The 24,070-nt window shown below is 41.8% G+C and overlaps 1 protein-coding gene across 18 annotated transcripts in view; it reads left to right on the top strand.

Annotated features, from left to right (window-relative positions):
• PARD3 (par-3 family cell polarity regulator) overlaps positions 1 to 24,070 on the top strand; it is a 561,862-nt gene that overhangs the window by 389,784 nt on the left and 148,008 nt on the right. For 14 of the 18 annotated variants that reach the window (XM_043480525.1, XM_043480515.1, XM_043480521.1 and 11 more), the window contains one exon: positions 23,129 to 23,239. The exons of the other annotated variants lie outside the window; for them this stretch is intronic. In XM_043480525.1, coding sequence (XP_043336460.1) covers positions 23,129 to 23,239 — 111 coding nt within the window. The remainder of the gene's footprint in view (positions 1 to 23,128; positions 23,240 to 24,070) is intronic. 18 annotated transcript variants of the gene reach the window in all.

Raw genomic sequence — 24,070 nt, 5'->3', positions numbered from 1 at the left:
TCTGACATCTCCAGCTCAGAAACTGACTGCAGAGGGAGCCGAGGGGCGCCGAGCGTGACGGCCCGGCCTCGCTAAGACCTTTTCTGACGTTCTTTAACGCCGCTTTTCCAGAGAACAGCGGCCTGAATACAGAATGCAAGTGTCAAGGATGACACCTGCTATATAGTCTCTGTAAAGCAAACCTTTTCGTAAAAGAAATTTTTGACAGTTCTGAGATGCTAAGTCAATTTCAATACCAGACCGTGTAGAATATAGAATCTTTTTTCTGCGATTGATGTGAAAATTGAAAGCCAGTGACTATTCACTCCTTACTAACATGGGATAAATAAATACCACACACCATCGAAAAATGCACTAGAAGACAAACTTGGCTAATGACATTTACCACCGCAAAGACAGGAAATATTCATTCTGAATGTTTTTATTTGTTACCATCAGAGAGACTCTTTGAATCTTTTACATTAAATATACTGGATCAAGTACATGTTATTCCTAAATAGATTTTTGTCAAGCCACAGTGTATTATACGAAAGAAACTGTTTGATCCTTTCCAACTGCCTTTTAAAGGAGTCACTGGGGAAGTGACCTCTTACATAGTTGAATGTTGGAGTCTTTTTTTATGACCTATGTTTAATCATACTCAATTTAGAAGCAAAAGAGTAAAATTTGCTTAGATTTCCTATCATACTGAGATAACCTATGGTCTCCTGTTAAACTTTCTACTTACATTTTTTTCCCTAGGACCCACGCTTTAAGCTTCCTTATGTCAGGACGTTGCTCCAGCAATGCTTGCTTCCTCTCTCCTTCACCCTGATTCTGGCCCTTCCCTCCTGGAGCATCCGCTCTGTCTTCTCCTCCACCTAGAGAAAATCTGTCTTACCCCACTTCCCCTTCCAGCTACTGCCTCATTTTCTCTTTTATCCCTTACAGTAAACCATGGGATCAGCTTCTGTCTGCTGCCTCCATCTTCCTGTTATCTCTTAAACCCCCTTTAATGAAGCCCTTGCACCCCGTGGCTCCATAAGGCCTGTTCTCATCTGGCTACCAGCGGCCTCTCCCGCTGCACCTTCCAGCTGTATTTGCACCCTTTCCTTGGTCTGCGGGCGCATTCAGCACGTCAGTTCTTGCTCTTCTCTGAGATCACGCTGCTGGGGCCTCCTTCCTCGCTGCTCACCCCGTTGCCTTCTCCTCTGCCAGTTCGGGTTCCGCCCCGTCCTCCAGATATCGTGGTGCCCAAAGCTCAGGCCTCGGTCTCTGTCTCTGCCTATTTTCTGTGACACAGAATGTTTGTGTTCTTAGGAAACAAGGCCTTAGAACTTAAAGACAGGCTGCAGGCAGATGATTCCCAACTTCACATCTCTCACTTGGGCAGCTTCTTTTGACCTCTGGATGGGCAAGGTGCTACCTCTTCTTCACGCAATCGCTTGGATGCCGAGCAGGCATCTGAAACCTAATGTGTGTTCCCCACGCGGCTCAGGTGTTTCTCTGGACTGTTCCTGCGCATCTTCCTTTCTTGTGTAATGGCAGCTTGGTTCTTTCAGTTGCTTAGGTCTGAAAGCTTGGAGTACTCCTTGATTCCTTTCCCCCTTACACTCCACATTTAATCTATAACATACGAAAGCAAAGGTCTGTTAGATCTGTTTTCAGCACATCTCTGTAATCCTCGTACTTTGCGGCATCTTCGTCCCTTCCTGGATCTGGGCGGTAGTCTCCCAGCTGCACTCCCTGCACTCCCGCCCTTGCTCCTCTGCCGCACAGTCTGAACCTTGCAGCTAGAAGTCCTGGCATGTCCCTCCCTCCTCTCAGACCCCAGCAGCCTTCCAAGTCTCGCAGAGTAAACGCTGAACGTACCAGATGCTGGCTTGTCCGGAGGCCCCAGCCCTGCTGCGCAGAACTGCCGGCAGTGCCCGCAACAATGCCTGCTCAGGGCAGCCTCGTCCAATGACCTGAGAAAGCCCGATGACCCAGAGTGGCCTTAGGGTTAGCACGCTAAGGTGTCAAGTCTGTGCCCTTAGCCATGAATGTGCATGGCGGGACCTGGGAGCCTATCAGAAACGCAGCTAGCAGAAACCCCAGGCCCCACCCTTACCTACTGACGTCAGAATCTGCGCTCATCTGCCCTGGGGAGCCCAGGGTAGAGAGGCCTTCCCTCCTCCATCTTCCAGAGTTTGTCTGTGCATCAACCTCCCTGCTTCCAGGCTTGGGAACCGCCCTGCCCATCTGCCTCTCCTTCCTTCTGTCCCATTGCCACTTCCTGACCCAAATTCTTCAGCTTCCATTAGACCACAGCCCCAAACCCTGACTCAGGATCTGCTTCTGGCAAAACCCAGACTAAGGTAATGTGTTTGCTGTGTGAACAGATAAATGAGTCCATGAAATTGCTAGAATAAGTGCTGACAGTGCCCGTGAGGAATTTCTGCCTGGAGTGGTTTGCAGGTGATGAGCAGTGGCTGCGCCAGGGCAGGGCTGTGCTTGTTCCTGCCTTTGGGAGCTGAAGTCACTTCCCGAGTTGGCCTGTGACTCAGGAGATGGTCCTCAGGGAGCAAGCCTTTTCATGCTCAAGGAGCTACATCAAGTTCTTTCGTTTGCTCTGGAGGTGACCATTTTCTCTGCTCTGAGGAGCCATAAATGATTTAAGAATTTTCTATTACATCAGACTTGCAAGAAAAAAGATGATAGGATTTCAGTTAGGTTCCTCTCGGGCAGACCCCAAGTTTCAGGCTGGGGGTTGTCTGGTTGAGGGGGTCATAGATTCAAATAAGGAGTAAGTGTTAAGATTGCATATGACTGTCTTCCTAAGGCTCAAATGTCAGGCTCCAGGAGATGGTGTAAGATCTTGTTCCTAAAAGACGTCAGAACCTCGGTTTTACTCTTCACAAGCTATGCCAAACAGCTCTCTGGGTTTTACCCAGAGAGAATGACCTGGTGGCTAGCTTTTCCCTTTCTGGGGCCCACTCCCACCAGGTTAGCTTACAGACAGCCCCACCCCTACGTGGCACTCTGGAGCTTTCCCCTTTTCCCTCCCAGCCCCGCAGGGTCTGGAATGGTCCTGACCATTGAGGTGTGGCTTGACCAGGACGGGGAATGATGCTCATTTGTCTCTCCTGACACAGCATCTGTAATGTGTTTACCTTCCACCTGTATGGAAAACATCATCTTTGTTTCTCATGACCTATTGCTTTATGTAACAATCCCGGTCCCTAAAAAAAGAAACTTTACATTCTCTGTCCACACGAAGGAACAGGGACCTTGAACTGAACTGACACAAACTAACTGGAAAACATCCCCACTTTCTGTACTAACCTCTCTCCATTTCTGCTCTTCCAGTTAATTTAGAGGACTGGCCATCCTGGACCACTTCTTGGCCCATGTTTCTGATCTTGGGGGTGATGGGCTGGTCATTACAACTCTCTCCAAATTAATTCTTAAGGACTCAAGAATTTAACTGTGAATTAAAAATGAACATCCACATCCCCTTGTTCACAATGGACCCTCAAACTTGTCTATTCTGTGTCTAGAATGCTAGTGATGGTGATTTTATTTTTTTTAATTAATTTTTATTGGAGCATAGTTGCTTTACAACGTTTGTGCTAGCTTCACATGTACGTTATCAATGTTGGGTGCTTTTCACATATACACTGTTGATACTATGTATTAAATAGATGACTGATGGGCATATACTAATGGGTACAGCTCAGGGGACCACTCAGTGCTCTGTGGTGACCTGAATGGCGATGATGATGATAAAAAGGCCATCTCTCCTCCTGCTCCTCTGTCTCGGGATGGCCCCAGAGTCCTGGGGAGGCTCTTACTTCCATTCTTTTCTCACACCTCATTCCCCTTCTCTTTCTACACACCTTCCTGCTGGCTCCATCACTGCTGTTTTATTATTTCTATTAAAATAATTTCGAGACAGTTCCTTTCCTGAGAATAAGCTCTCAGCTCTTCTTCCTCTCCTAATCCCCTGGTGTTTCCTTCCCCCTCTCGTCCCTGCCAGCACCTGCCTGGAGCTTGGAAGTGCCCAGCCCTGGGTCCCCACTCTGGGAGGCTGGTCCCACATCCAGCTTCCTGGGAGCCTCACCCCTGGCCTTGGCGGATTCCCACTGCTGCTTGCGGGGAACTCATTGACCTAATTCCTGCATTTGTAACTGATTTTAGTCCTTAGGAAAACCATCTCATCTGCACTTTTGAATTCTGAGAGTTTCAGGTTTCTTTTCTTTCCTTTTGAATTTTGTCTTCCTTTAGAAGATAAAAACATTTTTAACAGAGAAAATGAGAGCATCTACTTACTTTGTCTCAGGATAGGTTGATTCTGGAACAGTTTTAAGAAAGTGAAACCACTGTCACAGGAGGCGGTTTTCCTTTGGAGTGTGTCTAGGAGCCTGGCGGCAGTCGCCTGGCAGTGTCAAAGCGCTGATAACCATCTGTGTTGGGCACTCTCTACTGCACACCCGAGTTGTCCTCAGCACGCAGGGGAAAGGTGATTCCCTGACAATAAATTTGGTTTGATGTGTCTCCATGTTCAGGTAAGTATAAATGAGCAGGAAACCTCCTGATGGGCCGTCGTATTGATGAGTAATTCTATTAAAGATTAACTTTCGGGGCTCCTTTGCAAACTGGCAGCAGAGGGCTGCGGATCTGAAGCCAAAACAGTGCCGTGAAGTGTAGTGTGCTCCCCAGATGGTGCTTTGGGCAGGAAAGGCAGTTGCCTGGTGTGGGGTGGCCAGGGGTCTCTGCTCCTGGTTGCTTTTTTTCTTTTGGTTTCTTTTTTTTTTTTAATTAAAAATTTTTTTAATTGAAGTATAGTTGTTTTACAGTGTTGTGCCAAACTGCCGTACAGTAAAATGACTCAGTTATGCACATACAGACATTTTAAAAATATTCTTTTCCACTGATGACTTCTGAAGGGAACTGCCTCCTTCTCCTACCGTATCTAGTCCCGTCTCTGCGTCCCTCTGTCAGCGGTCACATCACATGACTCAGACGCATGTGCAGTAGGCATGTGCAGCCATGCACCACCCACAAACGTCACCTGGAATGAATGAATTCTGAGAATTTTCACTGCTCACCTGAAAAGATTTGTTTCTGAGCATGAGGGGATGGATTTTTTTCAAGTCTGTTTATGGAGTGTGTATGATTTTCAGTAACAGGGATAAAAGCTTTAATCTGCACATTCCACAAATACTGGAGGCTTACTCCAGGGGAGGCTCCACATCAGGTGTGGGGATGAAGCGGTGGGAGTAAGAAGAGCAGGATGCAGGCAGCCAGTGGGAGAAGGCTTGTGGAGGTGGGGGATCAGAGCAAGTGGGCCAGCCCTGCAGGCAGAGTCAGCCTCCCTCCAGAAGATGACCGCAAAACCGAGGACCTAGAGAGGTTGTGAGCTCTGTATCTGATGGGGCTTCTGGGGGCGAGTAGCCTTTTGCATCAAAGGGATTCAAACTCTTTTGATATGATCTTCCGCAAGAAACACATTCCACCTGGAACACGTGCGTGCGTGCTCAGTTGGTTCAGTCGTGTCTGACTCTTGCGACCCCGTGGACGGTAGCCCACCAGGCTCTTCGGTCCAAGGGATTCTCCCGGCAAGAATTCTGAAGTGGGTTGCCATTTCCTCCTCCAGGGGATCTTTCTGATCCAGGGATCAACCCGAGTCTTCTGCATTGCAGGCAGATTCTTTACCGTCTGAGCCACGGGGGAAGCCATATATGCATCAGTAACTCCAGTAAACATTTAAGCAGTGTGATCCTTGCCCTTCCTCCTCACGATGGGCTCTGATGTTGAGAGGCAGTGGGGTATAGAGGTCGAGGACCTGGACTTTGAAGATAGATGGCTCAGGTCCAAATTCCAGCTGTACCCTCAGCAGCCTTGTGTTTGGGGCAAGTTCACAAACACCCTCGACCTTAACTTTTCTCAGCTGTAAAGTATGGATCGTAACAGTGGTTGCTTCACAGAGGTGCCTGGAAGCTCAAGTGAGTTAATGTGTACTAAGCACTTTAGGACCCCTCCTGGCACAAAGAATGCACTTTGTAAATGCTATAAGTTGTAGCCATTATTATTACTCTGTAATTCGTTAAAAATAATGCTAGGTGAGTCCCACCAAATCAATTTTACGTCTTTAATGGATTACAACACACAATTTGAAAGATGCTGTTTAGATGGTAGAAGTCCTCTAGGTTTGCAAAGGAGTAGAAGGAGAAGCCTGGAGGCATTTGGGAGGCAGAGTGGCCTGTCGTCAAGGGCTCATGATACAGTTAGGACATTATCCTGAGGACACTATGAAGCTGTTCAACAGAGTGGCTTGACCATCTCACAAGTGGAAAATATTTTAATACACATTTCTCTGTTGAGTGCGGTTGGACACTTTCATACTCCTTTTCTGTGAACTACTAATTCATATCTTTTGCTCTTTATTCTACTGGTTTGTTTTTGTCATTTAACTTTGCTTCAGGACCTGATCATTGCCATTTCCCCCCCAGTTCCCATTGCTGTCACAGTTTCTGGCACACAGAAAATACTCAGTAAATGTTTGTGACATAAACAGGGAAACCTTGCTCAGTGCCTCATTTTCACTGCAGAGTCAGCACAGAGAATCACATGTCCTCTCTTTTCTTTTATTTTTTTAAAATTAATTTTTACCTTATTTACTTTTATATTTTCCTCTTTTGATATGGTTAAAATAGATTTCGGTTGGTTAATGTTTAAATTGTCTTTTTTTTTCCCCTAATTTTCTATAGATCAAATTTTACATGTGTCTCTTTAAGAAAAAGGAGAATGGCTTGAAAAAATTTACAGTTTTAAAGAAACTTGTAATTTTTAACTTTAAACACTCTGCTAGGCTGCTCTTGTAAAAATCATCACCAGAGGTGGTGGTGGTCGAGGGGACAGAGATGCAATATGTATTTCTTGGGCGGAATCTAGGGGACCTGAATCCTTGGTTAGATATAAAAAATGAGAGAGAAAGGGCAGTGAGCAAAAATTCTGTGCTTCAGCCCAATCAGCTGGGTGGATAGTCAGGTGCCGACAGGTAAACTCCAGCGGATCATAGCTGGGGAGACATGACATGTTGAAACTGGTGTTTACTTGTCTGCAGGTAAAAGTAGAGGCGCTGGGGGCACATGGGGAGGCCTGGTGACGTGGAGGTTTGGGAGCTGAGGATGGAAAAGGTGACTCAGAGTTTGGGGCAGAGTCAACCGAGCGGCTGCCCAGGAAGCATGTGCTGGTCAGGAGGGCAGAGGCCGAGCTCCGAGGACCCTTCAGATGCCCGAGGGCTCAGTGTGGGGACTCAGTTGGCAGAAGGAGATGCTGGGGACCCAGGAGAGGCCAGTGCAGAGAGAGGAGGAAAACAGAAGTGTGGTCGTCAAAGCCAGGGCAGGGCTGCGTTTCTCTTTTTAAATTATTATTATTTTTTTTTAATTACAGTATATGTGCTGTGTAGTTTTCTATAAGTTGCAGGATGTCAATATAGTGATTCACAATTTTTTAAACATTCTGCTCCATTTATAGTTATTATAAACCATTGGCTATATTCCCTATGTTGTATAATAGATCCTTGTAGCCTGTCTTACACCCAATAGTCTGTACCTCTTCATCCCGCACCCCTAAACCCTAAATTGCTTCTCCCATCCTTCCCTCTTTCCCCCTAGTAACCACTAGTTTTCTTTGCCTGTGAGTCTGCTTCTTTAAAAAAGTGAAATTTTGCCATTTGCAACAGCGTGGATGGACTTGGAGGGCATTATTGTGCCAAGTGAAATAAATCACAGAAAGACAAATACTGTGTGATGTCACTTACATGTGGAATCAAAAGCGTACAGCAGGCTAGGAGTGTGTTTCTTATTCACTAGAAGGACTTGCACAGCAGTGCTTCCACTGAGGAGCTACAGGTGCTCATGGCCTTGGCTGCGTGGGAGCTGCTGACGACAGATGTCCCTGGATGCGTGTTGAGTGGTTACCGTTGTTTCGTTGCTCAGTGTCTCTGGGTGATGCCAGCACAATCTCCTGACACTAAAGCTTGTTCCAAGGATATCATGTATTAACTCCCATTTCAAGAAGCAAAGTTCTTCTCCACCCTGTCCCCACTCTTTACCCAAGTACAGAAACCTGTGCCAGAAGTCTGTGTTTTTGAGCAATAGAATTGATGTTTTAAATGGCATGTTAATCCCAACTGCAGATTTTTACAAAGGTTTCAATCCCTGGGGTGGAAAGATCCCCTGGAGAAGGGAAAGGGTACCCACCCCAGTATTCTGGCCTGGAGAATTCCATGGACTGTATAGCCCATGGGGTTGGCAAAGAGTCGGACACGACTGAGTGACTTTCATAGAAATTAGGATACGAGAAATTAAGTTTTTCTTAAAGTAAGTTTTACCAAAATGTAATTGGAGGAAAGAGGAGCAGAGTGATGGGATGATGTTTTTGACTGTGGGATCTCTTCTTCCTTCATCTCTGTCTCTGCCTGTCCCCTCCTGTTGGCAGCAGTGGGGATGCCGTGCACAGGACCAGAGAGGGTGGGCCCCGGTGACTCAGATGCCTCCAGCTTTCTCTCACGCTTGCAAAACACGGCCTGGGGTTGGAAAAATTGCTTGCTTCATCAAAACACCAGCTCTAAAATTACCTTGTGTGAGAGGTGTTTTTTTTTTTTTAATATTGTGATATTTAACCATTACGACATGTATATCAGGAGTCCTCTCTTTACAATGCATACATTTTCAGACTGTGTTTTCCCAGGACTGATTTCCCCAATATTTATGAGTTCTGCCTTTCCCGTGGCTTCAAAGAAAATTTAATAAACTGTGATTTGCAGATATCTTTGCTTTTCAAGGCCACACAGCTCATGTTTCATGTTCCATTCAAGAGGGTATGAAGTTTTGGATATGTTCAAGCTATTAATGGCTTTTATAGACCATTGAATTGGTATATAGAACAGTGCCTGTGATTTTATTTAGTTTGTAGACCTTCCCTGAAGGGTTCCTGGCTGTGTTCTGCATATGTGCATCGTTTGTTAAGAACCTTTATGTTATTTTTTACATGCATCTTTTAATATTACAAATCAACCTGTATATTCGGTACTTTATAGCCATTGTGCATTCAAAAATACTGCATCTAGATTTCTTTCTGGAAATATATTTCACAGGAAAGTGTAGAATTATGTGTGTATTTCCTGCTGTGACACAATTTTGCCTTCTTTTATAATTTCAGTAATAAGATATTATAAACTAATTTTTAAGGAGCAGAAAATGTAACTAGTTAGCTCCTGTTTGGTCATAGTTAGAAACCATTGCGATGCTTTAAAAGGCTTTTTCAAAGCTTGTGGATCTGTCTTCTCAACTTTAATGAACAAATAGAAAAATATGTAACATTTTTCCTATGGAACTCTTTTTTTTTTTTTGAAAGGTCCCATATTTAAATATAGTTTTATCCATATGGGTTTTATTATCTTCACTGTCAAAGTTTTATGCTTTTTCTCTTAAGAGTTGACCCCTGCTTGTCTATTTAGTCTGGCAAAACTCCTTTGAACATTATTATTCTTGTGAGGTAGGAGTTATAAAATTTTCCTATTATTTCCTAGTATTCTGGGTCTGTAATGGAAAAGGATATTTTCTTCTAGAAGTATCCTCCACTGTCCTTAATACACACAGCTGAGAGGTAGCCGTCTGATTGGAGAGAAAGTCTATTAACAGCCAAATAAAAAGAAGTGTGTGAAGGCGTTTTTGCACCCCAACTGGAGAAATGCCCACATAGCCTCAGGAGCAATGAAGGGAAATGAAATCATTTGTGACTCAGGGAATGTTGTTTTCTTCTTGTTTATCTGCTGAGAAGTCTTTGTCAGCGGGAATGGCAGTGTTGGCCTGAATCGAAGAGGCTCCAGTTGTGGGTGTTTGGTTCTCAGGTAGTTCTGCTCATTTCCCCTTTGGAAGGCTGTTGTCTGCACCCTGCTGTTCCCTGGCCACTGTGGACTGACTGTGGGGGAGACGTCTGGAGAAAGCCTGGGAACTGCAGGACCAAACCAGCTGAGGTATTGATGTGAAGATGGGGTCTTTTATAAAGGTCCTCTGTTGGAGAAGCCAAATCCCTGAAAGGAAACTTTTTTTCTTTCCTGCTCACCTCCATGATTTTTTTTCTGGGAGAAATTGTTCTGGTTGTAGCACAGACCCAAGTAACTATGGCTGAAACAAGATACAACTTCTTTTTCTCTAAAAGAAGTCTGAAGATTGACCATCCAAGACTTGTATGGTGGCCCCAGAGTGTCAGCACTGTCAGTACCTTCTTTTTCATTCAGCCATCCTTAATGTATATTTCTTTATTTCTTAAATTGTGGCAAAGTACCTATAACATTTACCCTCTTAACCATTTAAAACATTTTTCATTGAAGTATAGCTAGGGTACAAGGTTGCATTAGTTTCAAGTGTACAGCAAAGTGATTCAGTTATAATACACCTCCCAATATACCTCCCCTCTCCTCACCCCCTTTGGTGACCATATGCTTGTTTTCTATGTCTGTGAGTCTATTTCTGATCAGTTCATTTGTACATTTGTATCACTTATTTTAGATTGCAGATATATCATATGGTGTTTGTCTTTGTCTGACTTAATGTGCTAACCTCTAGGTTCATCCATTTTGCTACAGTTGGCAGTATTTCATTCTTTTTATGGATGAATAATATTCTATTGTGCATGCACACCCGCACATACACACACACACCCCACATCTTTATTCATTTATCTGCCCATGGGCATTTAGGTTGCTTACATATCTTGGCTCCATCTCAACCGTCTTCACATTGTTGGGCAACCATCACCACCATCCATCTCCATAGACTTCTTTTTTTTTTCCATTTATTTTTATTAGTTGGAGGCTAATTATTTTACAATATTGTAGTGGTTTTTGCCATACATTGACATAGACTTTTGATCTTGTAAAATGCAAACTGTGTCCTCTTTAAACAGTAATTTCCCTTTCTCCATTCCTCATCCCTAGCAACCACCATTCTACCTTTCTGTCTTTCTGAACTTTGCTACTTGAGATATTTCATGTAAGTAGAATCATACAGTGCTATCTTTTTGTGACTGGCTGACTTCACTTAGCATAATGTCCTTAAGTTTCAAACATGTTGTAACACATGTCAGAATGTCCATCCTTTTTAAGGTTGAATAATATTCCATTGTGTGTATAGACCCCATTTTCCTCATCCACAGACACTTCGCTTGCATCTACCTTTTGGCTGTTGTGAACAGTGCTGCTGAGAACACGAATATCCTGACATGTATTTCTGTCCTCACTGTCACTTCGTGGTGACAACTCTGGGTGTCTTATGAGAATTCTAAGCAGAAAGAAGCAAGAAGGGGAAGAGGCAGCTGCTAGTGGAGGCAGCCCCCTTTTTAAAGGTGCTCCCTGGAAGTGCCGTCAATTTTTGTAAGCCAGAAATAAAGACTAACAATGATAATAAAATAGTTAATATGTACTGAGTGCTTTTTTGTGCCAACACACAGTGAATGTATAATTCACTTCATAAAATGAAGCTGTGAGGGTGGTTGCTTTTTAGCCAAGAGATTCAGCAACTTGGCCAAGCGTCGGGAGTCACATAGCTAGTGACAGGCAAAGCTGGGATTCTGACCCAGGAATCTGGCTCCTGTGTCACGCTCTTAACTAATGTCTTCTCTTCTTTTTGAAAGAAGCTGGGGAAAATAGTTTTATCTCAACTGGGGGTATTTCCTTTCCCTACCAAATTGGAGCTACCCTTCCAAGGAGGAGTGTATATTTGTGTTGACCTCAATGAAATGAGGTTTACTAATGTACCATGATTATACTAGTTTAGACCAGACAGATCGAACTTCAACCCAGGAAAAGCAACATGATGATATCCTGTAACAGCAGCTGTAACTGGGGCAACTTGGCAATTTAAACTGATGTGAGTGGTGTTGGCTTCAGTTCCAGAAGCGTTGGTTGGACACACACACGTGTTCTGACGGAGCCCCACTTTTATGCCGTGTGTCTGCCTAAGAATTAGGTGTGGTCTCCAGCTCCTGGTGGGGATTCCCTCATAGCTCAGTCTGTAAAGAATCTGCCTGTAATGCAGGAGACTCGGGTTTGATTCCGGGATCAGAAAGATCCCCTGGAGAAGGAAATGCCACCCACTCCAGTATTCATGCCTGGGAGATCCATGGACAGAGGAGCCTGGCAGGCTACAGTCCATGGGGTTGCAAGAGTCAGACACAACTTAGCGACTAAACCATCACCGCCAGCTCCTGGTAATTTGCCTGCACAGCCCTATTGGGTCTTAAAAGAACATGTCAGCTCCTTAATGTTAAATTTGAATATGCAAATCCACTGAAAGATAAAAAATGAAAAGCTCTGTGTCCTAATTTATTCTGCAGAGGGCATTCTCAGAAATGTGAATCAACAGAAACTGTTTCCTATCATCGACAGAAAAAAGTGCTGACTGACACCTTCACTTTACGGATAATGAGCTCTTTGGGGAAGTTTTCATCTTTCAAAGTTTCCGGGAGCTATCCAAAAATCTGTTTCCTTCCTCCCCCTACCCCCGACCCAAACTCCAGTGACCACATTATCTCTCTGTCTTTGCCTCTCTCCTTGGCTCAGTAAGCATCAGGATATATTGGAGGGTGGTTAAGCTGGCCCTTTCATTAGGTATCTCTTATCAAGTGTCAAAGCATTGGATTTGAATTGCAATACATATTTAATTGATGGTGAGTATTTCTGACTCAAAAAAGATACCCTGAAGCTGTATGTGTGTGTTTGCATTCTTTTCTAAGCATGTATAACCTGGATACCAGGGTGAGTATCAGATAGGCAGAGGGTAACAGAAATTATTGGGATTATCTATCTTTGTTACTAAATACTCTGGATTCTTTGTCCTAATAGGAAAAAAAAAAAAAAAAGTGTGCAGTAAAGTATCATTCTCTCTTACCTTTTCTTCTCTCAAGTGCCCTGTTACATAGATGTGTTTTTTGACTTAGGTCTCATTAGCATTTGAGGAATTGCCTTTGGGGCAGTACCACTTACTAAATTGTTCTGATGCTTTAGGAAAAGGAAAACCATGGTAACCAGATGTAGGGTATGATTATTTGCCTCTAACCTGGCAAAGTGTTGGGTTTAACAAAAGAAGCTTAATAGAAATATTCAAATTGACCCTTCTCATCACTTGGACTGCTTACTGCTCAATCAATCTCTCATTATTATCAGAGTTATTCGGGCAAAGGCAGCAGTGATAGTGTTTTTCATAATCACTCCTTGAGCCAAATGTAATTTGCAATTTGTAGTATTGTATTATGAAACAATAATGCATTAAAATGAACCGTGCAAGAATTAAGAGCATAGTGGTAAGGAAAGGATTCAGAGAAGTAGTTGGGTGAAAGACTCTCAAAATCGTGTAAAGTGGACATGGCTGATTTCAGTGCCAAATTAAGCATTTAGAAAAATCAGAATTGTGTCTTGTTTTTACCTTATTTAAGTGTGCGTGTGTGTGTGTGTATGTATATATATATATAATTCATTATAAAATGTAGTAGCTAGAAGGGGAAACAAATTACTTTGCATTTGCATTTTTGGTGTTTTGGGTTAATGTGGTTTGATTGCCTATGTGGGTATGTTTTGAAAAAAAAAATGAAGTATATCAAACCTTATAAAAATCCTGTATGGAGCAGTCATTACTGATTGACCCCTTTTTACAAAGAGGGAGTTTATTTACCACAGAAAATATATCATGTGGTCCATGAACTAGCTGATGTCAGGGAAGCTATAACATCATAATTAAGATATACTTTCACCCATCTCCTGTCATTTGACTTGAATGCCTCCACATATAGATTATGAATATTATTTCAGGTTATTTATGTAGTCATCTTGTACTTTGAAAGATTACTGTGTTTGCTTTTTTTCCCCCCTTAAATCTTTATGTCTGGATCCCATGCTTTCTGGTGTGTGTGTGTGTGTGTGTGTGTGTATATGTTTGGTTTGGTTTTTAAAATCTTTGGAGTTTATGATGATTCTGGTAAAGTCAAAATTGATGATGTGCTAGGTTCAGTTTCTTAATTGCTTTAATATTTCCTTGTCTGTATCCTTCCAGGACTCCTGCAGTGTCGGGTTACTAGGCATATCTGGGCATCCTTGATTTGATAACACAAGCTCCACAGGGGAAACATGCACTTGTGAGGACACTTAATGGGAGTCCTAAGAAGGGCACATTGTCCATTAAGGGACCATCTCAGATCTGAAGGCTGTTTTAGCTTGGTTGAGTAAAAGCTGTGTTTTCTTAAAAAAAAAAAAAATAAATAGAAGTCACCTATTTTTTTCCTGGATGCCAAGCAACACAAATTTCATTTATTAAATCTAATCAGACTAGCACTGATGAAAACCGTACACAATCAAATAATGATCCTCAAGTTTGTGAATTTCCTTTTAAAGAGAACCCCCGCTACACTGCGCTGGCTTAAAACAGCATCCTATTTGACAAAAGCACTATCAAGTTGTCATGTACGCTTTCCAGGGCTGCTGCTCATCATGGTTGATTGCCAAGATGTTTTTTGCCTAAATGGGAGCTTTTTCTGCTTTTCCTAATCAGATCTCTCTTCCCTGATTCATCTAGCATCACCACAAACCACTGCTGAGCAAATCAGTACATGATCATGGTAGCAGTTTCTTTAAATGTCACTAAAATATGAAAGATTCTGTATCAGGATACTTTGGAAAGTTGGAAAGGATTTTTATTTTTTCCTCATTGATAAAATGGAGGCTGAGGCAAAAAAAAAAAAAAAAAAATAGGGCCAGAAACCATGAGTCCATTATTATACAGAGAAGTACACCCAGTGACTTCTTGCTGTCTTACCCTCTGATTGGGTTTGGGTGATTTGACCCACTTCTGCTGTTGCCTGGCAGGATTTGCATGTGTCAAGCAGACCTCTTTCACTTCTGGAATGTCATTGCACTTAGGAATATTGGCAATGACCTAGAAATGGGGATGTGGCCATTTGTGTGACCCTTTCCAATGGTTAGGATCAGACCCCCCCCCTCCTTTTTATAAACTTTTAATTTTGTGTTGGAGCATAGCCGATTTACAGTGTAGTAATAGTTTCATGTGGACAGCAAAGGGATTCAGCCTTACACAGAGGTGTATCCATTCTCCCCCAAACTCAAGGATCAGTTCTTGACCTTGAGTCTGGATTCCTGGCCTCCATAGAAAAGTTCATTCGGGAACAATGTCTCCTGGACCTCCTTGCTGCTGGCAAAGCAAGATTTATCTCAGTAATTTCAACCAAGATGTTTGAATCAACTGCTTTCAGTATAAAGGCATAGAGTGGCTAGCTGTCTTTGGTTCCTAAAGCTTTGGAGGTGGCTGGATGTGGTTATAAAAAAAGCCTTAGGCTGGAATCCTGGCTTTGCTGCTTAGTGGCTAGACAGCATGTGTGCTCAGTCGTGTCCAACTCTTTGCGAACCCGTGGACTATGTAGCCTGCCAGGCTCCTCTGTCCATGGAATTTGCCAGGCAAGAATACTGAGCGGGTTGACATTTCCTTCTCTGGGGATCTTCCCAACCCAGGGATCAAACCCACATCTCTTATATATCCTGCATTGGCAGGCAGGTTCTTGACCACTAGCGCTACCCGGCAAGCCCCAGATTTTCTGTCTTCTGTGTGTGCTCAGTCACTGAGCCATGCTCGACTCTTTGTGACCCCACGGACTGTAGCCCGCCAGGCTCCTCTGTCCATGCGATTTCCCAGGCAAGAACACTGGAGTGGCTCACCATTTCTTCCTTCTGGGGATCTTCCCGACCCAGGGATCGAACCCAATTTTCTGCATCCCTTGCCCTGGCAGGTGGAGTCTCTACCACTGGGCCACCAGGGCCTGGCTCTTAGTTGCTAGATGACCTGTTAAATCACTAAATCTCCTTCTGCTTCCTGAGGTTTTCCCTAAACAGGAAGGCGAGAATACCTATCTAATATGCTGGTTGTGGGGATCAATAAGATCAAGTACATAAAGAAGAATTCAATAAATTCTAGTTAAGTGTAATTAAATGAGCAAAAAAGCCTTCAACAGGTGCTCAATTATACATCTCACATAGGATTTACAGAGTGAACTTCACTGGTCTGGGGATTTCATTTTCTCTAGAGGGCCCAAGTTCAGAGCCACCAAGGTCTCTTAAACTCAGTGAGGTAACTTGAACTCTGTTCCTCCCTTGAAAGGTGACTTTGGACAGCTCTGAGTGCAGACCTCTTGGGCGTCAACTTCCCTGACTGTCAGAAAAAGACATCAGACAAGGTGGACTCGTCTCCAGGCTTCTGTCTTCAAATAGATATGCACATAGAGCTTCAGTGCCCTGGGACAGGAATGCACTAGAACAGTCTGCAGAGACACGTGGCTAGATGTTTATTTTCTTCAGCTAAAGTTTAGAGCAGTTGATATTTAGGACTTTAAGGCAAGTTGAACTGAGGGAAGTCATTGCTCATACCAAGAATGTGGGGAAAGATTGTACCAGAATCAATCGAAAAAGAGCCTCTAGAGAAACTTGGATCTAAAACCATTTATGAAAAGTATGACTCAAAGGGGGCTTCCCTGGTGTTTCAGACACTAAAGAATCCACCTACAATGCAGGAGGCCCAGGTTCAATCCCTGGGTTGGGAAGATCCCCTGGAGAAGAGAATGGCTACCCACTCCATGTTCTTGCTCGGAGAATTCCTTGGACAGAGGAGCCTGGCGGGCTACAGTCCAAGGAGTTGCAAAGAGTTGGACATAACTGAGCGAGTAACACTTTCACTTTTTTCACATGACTCAAAGGACTACAGAGGAATGAGGTTAAAAACTGGTGAGGTGATTTTGCTTGTGTGAACATGTGCCCTGCCCAAGGCATGCAGGTTTCTCATGGTGATGCAGGAATGCAGGACAACGTCTTCAGTTTTGCTCTACAGGTTCTTGAAATTGGCCCACTGGGTGGCTGGCATCGCCCAGGGATCGTTAGGGCCCTGGCACATTGTTATAGCAAGCAGTATTCAAAGACAGTATAGCACAATGGCTGTACCACACAGGTGTCTGCCAGAAACTGGAAATTTCCAGAAAGAGATACCGAGTTCCTAGAGAAAGGAAGTGATTAAAGCACATAAGGGTGCAAGTATGCAGAAATGAAGGGCAAAACATATGCAAAAATGAAGGGCAGGAGATGGAGTCAGATGACATGCTGCCCGCACCAGTGCAGGAGTTGCCATTGGCTGGGGACAGGGTCGCGTGGGGTGTGGGGACACAAGGCTTCTGGTAGCTGATACTGAATGTCTGCCATTTTCACTTCTCTCCTCAGTCAAGTAGCGTCATTTAACCTATACATTTCTTAGGGTAAATAGTAAGACAAGCCTTTATAGCAAAGCCCTCCTTAGACATGAAGACCTCGGTAATTAGCAGTGAGAAATACCAGATTTCTAGGTGACATTTCAGTGAGTTTTTTTACAAGAAAATCTTATTTTAAAAATTATTCCTCAAAACGTACAAGTTAATTGGTTCTAGTTAGTCTGTGTGTTGATTTTTAAATATGGCAGCAGATTTAAGACTTTCTTTTTCCTCTTGTGTTTTCAAGTATGATATTAGGAAGAACCCTTTCATTACAAAACTAGTTTTATTCTCTTTATAGCATCCTATTGTGTGTTATCGTTCAGTCTAGTCCCTCCTAAAGATCAAAGATTTTGAGGTGGATGAAACTAGAACCTATTGTACTAAGTGAAGTAGTTCAGCAAGAGAAAGACAAATATTGTATATTAGCACATGCCTATGGGGTCTAGAGAGATGGTGCTGATGACCCTATTTGCAGGGGAGCAATGCAGATGCAGACAGAGAGAGCAGACTCGGGGACACAGTAGGGGAAGGAGGAGGGCGGCAGACTGAGCATAGTGCGGAAACATGTACATTATCGTACGCAAAATAGAGAGCAAAGGGGAAGTGGCTGTGTGAGGGAACTCAACCCAGTGCTCTGACAACCTTGAGTGGTGGGATGGCGAGGGAGATGGGAGGGGTTTAGAAGGGATGGGACGTATGGAAACTTGTGGCTGATTCATGTTGATGTATGGCAGAAACCAACACAGTATTGCGGAGCAATTATCGTCCAATTAAAAAAAAAAACTCTGATTTTAGTAGCAGTATAAAATATAGGAAGAGTTCAGTGTTATTCATACCACAGCGAGAATGAGGTTAATTTCCTAAAAACCAAAATGTTGGTTGAAAAGCACAAACCTCTTACAGTAGTTAATTTCCCACAACAGCTCTTTCTGTAAAAAGACAACAGAATTTGGTTGCAAGCCATTATGACTGTTGGTTTGTGGGTTTTGTTTTTTTTTCCTCCTCCATTCATCAACAAGTGCACATCTTGCCCATCACTCTTCTCAGTAATAATATATATGGCTGATCTGGCAGACAGCCGTGATCTCATTTGTAGTGCGTCACGGTGGAACCCATTTAGCAGATTACGTGGAGATTACTTTAGCTGAATGAAAGCATTGCTGTATCCTTTATGAAGAAAGCCATATGTTTAAGCAATCAATTTCACTCTGATAAGACAGGCTCATCCACTGTATCCTTCTGTGAAGGAGTCTTCAGTGGCTTGTTGGCATTTTTTCCATTGTACCTTTTATCTCTATAGGGCAATACCAATTTCCCTATCAATTTTTTTCTCAAGCTATTTGTCTTTTTGTCCCTATTAAAAAACAAATAAAGGTCATTCTACTGTATTAACATATCATAAGATTTAACCAACAAATTCTTCCAGAAGTGGTGGTGACTTCTCTTTGAACATGTGTATGGGGTAGTCAGAAGGCAGTTCATGAGACGGATTCCTTCCTGGGAATGGGTTTGCTTCCTGGACATATTATTAACATTATATTTTCTCAGTTATTCTGTTCCTTGGAAAATGACCTAGTTGAAATTCATTGGTGGCTTTTCAAAGGTAATACAATATATGTAATTGATGTCCTCCAAGTTTCTAAGCATCTTGCTATTAAATGATTGTCTTCATATGTTGATTACTGATTTCAGCTCTGAAACTGACTGTGTGAGTATAAGTGTGGCTGGAATTTCTCGATGACCTCCCCTGTCCCTCTTTCAGGAAGAATTAAGCAACTGTAAATTAAGATGAACACTAGAATAGATTGGCAATTAAAGTGATGAGGATATAGCTACCTGTTTTTTTTTCTTTCTTTTTATACTGTAGAATGGTTGGTGTATTTTTTGTTTTTCATTTACAGTCTTTATTTCATTCTGTCAAAAATTACAGCTGAGGGATCCATTTTTACCCCAATTATCAAGTAATGTGCTATGCTTTTATAGTATGCCTTAAAGAAATCACATAATTTATTAACTAAAGCAGGCATGAAGGGAAATGTCCAAAAGCTAACCTATACACATTTTATCTGTGGTTCATTCACTTTCTTTCTATATTAATTTGAATGTGTAATTTTAAAAAGGAAAGTATAGCAATTTGATAATAAATTTACAAATAATAGTATATTCTGATGATTGGCAGCAGCCTGAAAAGTAAAAAAATAGTCTGTCGCTAAGTTGTGTCTGACTATTTGCGACCCCATGGACTGTAACCCACTGGCATTCTCTGTCCATGGGATTTTTCCAGGCAGGAATACTTGAGTGGGTAGCCATTTCCTTCTCCAGGGGATCTTCCCAACCCAGGAGTTGAACCTTTGTCTCCTGATTAGCAGGCAATTCTTTACCACTGAGCCATCTGAGAAGCCCCAGCTGGCAGCCTAGGAAACTAATATTTTGACAACAAATACAATTAAAGAAAAATTCAGTTCTTAAATATGAGTTGGGATTCACAGGGTTTTTTTTTTTTTGATTGTGTATTTTAGATAAAAAAAAAACAAAACTAAAAGTTGGTAGACTGAGTTAGAAAACTGAAACTTTCTTAACAAAATAGGACAAAGACCATTTGAAAAAAAAATCTTAACAATAGCTAATTAAACTCAGTGTTAGATTGGGGCTGCAAATAGCTAAACTGCTTTAAAACATGGAAAAGTCAACCACCTCAGTTTTCCCCTGGATTATTAGCTCAAAGGGCAGATCCTTGTAAGATTAAGCTGTACCACCCACTCCAGTATTCTTCGGCTTCCCTTGTGGCTCAGCTGGTAAAGAATTTGCCTGCACTGTGAGAGACGTGGGTTCGATCCCTGGGTTGGGAAGATCCCCTAGAGAAGGGAAAAGCTACCCACTCCAGTATTGTGGCCTGGAGAATTCCATGTACTGTATGGGGTTGCAAAGAGTTGGACACAACTGAGCAACTTTCACTTTCACTTTGGTTCAGATAGATGATATTGCTGGTGCCATGGTAATGTTTCTCAAATATGATACAGGGTTGAACGTATATAATCCCGAATGAGAACCAGTACCACAAAAGAAGCAGGTCAATATGGTGACAATGGAATGTTTGAAGGGTATTTATGAACTGAGAAACTAAATGGTTAAATGATTTACCTTAGGAATCCCTGTTATACGTAAATGTCATGCATTAAGATGTGAACTTGACATTTTTCTTAAAGTTAGAATTTAATGGCTTTTATATTTCCAGGTGCCTTAGTGTTGCAGAATTTTCACAATGGCATTTACATGGGCTTTAAATAACATCTACATGCTGACGACACACAAATTAATTTGTCCAGCCCTGCACTGTTCCCTGAACCCCTTGTAGATGCTCAGTAAATTTCTGTCAAGTGAATGAACATCATGTGTTAGATGATGGCTCCTCCTGAGATGTGTCAGTTGTTTTGGTTTGCTCTTTTGTTAATTCATTCTATAAAGAGAGTCATTATGAAAATAAAAGACTCTTGCTCCTTGGAAGAAAAGCTATGACAAACCTAGCAGCATATTAAAAAGCAGAGACATCACTTTGCTGACAAAGGTCTGCACAGTCAAAGCTATGGTTTTTCCAGTAGTCATGTATGGATGTGAGCTGGACTATAAGGAAGGTTGAGCACCGCAGAATTAATGCTTTCAAATGGTGGTGCTGGAGAAGACTCTTGAGAGTCCCTTGGACAGTAAGGAGATCAAACCAGTCAGTCCTAGAGGAAATCAAGCCTGAATATTCATTGGAAGGACTGATGTTGAAGCTGAAGCTCCAATATTTTGGCCACCTGATGCAGAGAACTGACTCCTTGGAAAAGACCCTGGTGCTGGGAAAGATTGAGGGCAGGAGGAGAAGGGGACAACAGAGGATGAGATGGTTGAATGGCTTTACTGACTCAGTGGACGTGAGTTTGAGCAAGCTCTGGGAGTTAGTAAAGGACAGGGAGGCCTGGCATGCTGCAGTCCATGGGTTCACAGTTGGATACGACTTAGCGACCAAACAACAACCACAAAGATACTCATTATGTTTACCTCCTAGGCATTATTGATATATTGACAAGAACAAAGGAAAGAGAAAATTTTTTATTTTTAAAGCTTTGTATTTATTAGTTTTAAAAGCATGCTACATATTTTCTCCCTTGTAAGGTCATTAGTTTCTGGGTTTAGGTTTCTAGGGAGTTTTTCTTTTCTTTTTGCAACAGAAATGATCTAATTTCTAAATAACATTAAAATTTAGGGATATGTTTGCTTTGTGAAAGTTAATTTCACAGGCAGTTTTCATTGCCATTTAATGATACAGATAATTTTAAAGGAATAGTGGTAGTGATGCTTTAACTATTTTCGTTTTAACCTTTTCAGAATGCTTTCCCTTACTTATTTATAACATAGTGTTACTTTCGTGAACACAAGAAGTATTCCCGTGTACTCAAATGCTGCATATTTGCGATCACATTTATATCAAAAAAGAAAGATGTATGCTCCCAACCATTCTAGTAATTGAGATTTCTGTCTCTTTGTTTTTTTTTAAGATTTTTTTTTAAAGTTAACCAGTTTTTTAAAAGCCTTTATTGAATTTGTTACAATATTGCTTCTGTTTTATGCTTTGGTGTTTTGACCCTGAGGCATGTGGGGTCTTAGCTCCCTGACCAGGGATCGAAACCATGCCCACTGCATTGGAAGTCAAAGTCCTAGCCACTGGACTGCCAGCAAAGTCACTTTTTTTTTCCTCTCTCTTTTATATCAACTTTGATGCTACCCTTTTACTCCTCTCTTTTCAGTATGATTATCACCATAAGTCAAATTCCTACTTTGTGCTCAATTGAGAATTCTCAATATACTTTGTATACTTGTGAATGTGTAGTTGACTAACTGTCTATAAAAGAGTTGCTTTTTGAAACATGTGGTGACCAAATCACTCCAGATGAATGTTATTTCTGGGGACAGAGCACATGCCTTCCAGGCAACATGGTCTGGTCTGGAGAACAGTAGAAAAAAGCAGCAGAGCAGAAAAAGAATGGATACCGAGTCTGGGGTTTCTGAGGCATTTCGGACACAGAAGGGAATCATGTTAGTGTTTTCTTGGAAAGCCTAGAATTCAGTGCCCATCTGTGGAAATGTGTGTGGACTGTTTCTGAATCACGTGTTTGTTCCTCATGTTTGTTTTTGATCGGATACAGATTTCCAAGTCAGAGATGCCACATTCAGCAATAGCGTTTCATCAGGTTTAGGAACAGTATTTGTTGAGACTGCCTTAAAGCTTTCAGTTTAATAAGCCCAAAGTATGGTCAGAGTGTAAATTATCCCTTTTTGCTTCGAACCTTGCAAATATAACCTTGTTTGTCAGCATTTAAAGTATGACACATGTTGCCAATAAACCTGACTATGAAAATAAAGAACAGTTGTTTGTGAAGATATCATTAAAATGATGTTTGTGGATTTTCGTTCTGTAGTCCTAAGAGAAACCCACTCTGATGCAGATTTTTATCCTCCGGCACTCAGTTCTGTGCGTTTATGGATTGTGTGTTTAATAAGGATGAACCATAAGGATTTTGTTATTTTTCTGTTGGCTAAAGAAAAACAGCTATGGAGGCCATTTCCAAAGATGGTTTTTCTCTGGAAAGTTGCCCTTAAAGTGGGTTAAAGTAATCTGTCTGAAAATATTAATACTGGGCAGGAGGCATTGGGGCCTCATTTTGAAGATGCTCACACTTCGTTGAGTGCATAGGTCTTACCCCAGGAGAATGACAATGCATTTTGTATACATTGACAAGTTAGAATTTTTTGTTATCAACAGGTTTGGCAAACATCGAAAAGATGACAAGATTGAGAAAACGGGTAAAATAAAAATACAGGACTCCCTTACGTCAGAAGAGGAGAGAGTACGGATGAAGCAGGAGCGGGAAAGGTAGATGCCAGTTATTTGGGTGGACCTCATTCAAGGGAGGCGCTTGTGTTCTTTTCTACTCTTTCTTTTTTTAATATAAAGAAATTTATTTACGAAATTTGTATTTTATGCATTTATTTTTATTTTATCTTTCTGTGTCAGTCCAAATACTGATGGTTGGATGAATACAATGTAAAAACAATTAAAAGGAAAAAAACCTTATTTTACTTTGTGGCATGAAATGAATTTTATTGGTTTTGGTTAAGATCTTTGCATAATCTTCTATGCAAAGGTAGGGCATATGAGCATGGATATTAACAGAAAATAAATCAGCATTAGTGATCACTGAAAATGGCAAAAATATGTAATATTCTGTCTCATTCACCTATGAGTATGTAGTATACTGTAATAATTTTAAAGAAATATTCATCTGGAAATAAAATTATTTGAGTTTTTATATCTCATTTAAAATATTTTGATTTTTAATAAGAATTGAGGACGCTATTGATTTTTTACTATGTTGTTTTCCTATGAAGTCAGACATCTATTTCTTTTTCCTCCTGTTTTGCTATCATATTTTGTGTGACATTTTTTACTTAAATGTTTCTCCATCTCTTCCTGAAAGATTGTTATCTACTGTTGAATCATTTCATGGTGGGAACCCACAGACCAATGAAATGGATGAAAAGTTACTTTGATCAAGGTTATAAAGCTAAATATTATCCATAGCTAGGGTTGTAACCCAGCATCTCTAAAGCTAAGTCGGCTATTCTTACTATAATTCTAGAGTTGTGGCACCTTTGATCTCATTCTTAACAAGGACACAAAGAAAGACAGGCTTTTCTGTCAGAA

The sequence above is a fragment of the Cervus canadensis genome, chromosome 10 (assembly GCF_019320065.1).
Source record: "Cervus canadensis isolate Bull #8, Minnesota chromosome 10, ASM1932006v1, whole genome shotgun sequence".
Taxonomy (NCBI): Eukaryota; Metazoa; Chordata; class Mammalia; order Artiodactyla; family Cervidae; genus Cervus; species Cervus canadensis.
This window is presented reverse-complemented; position numbering and strand designations above follow the sequence as displayed.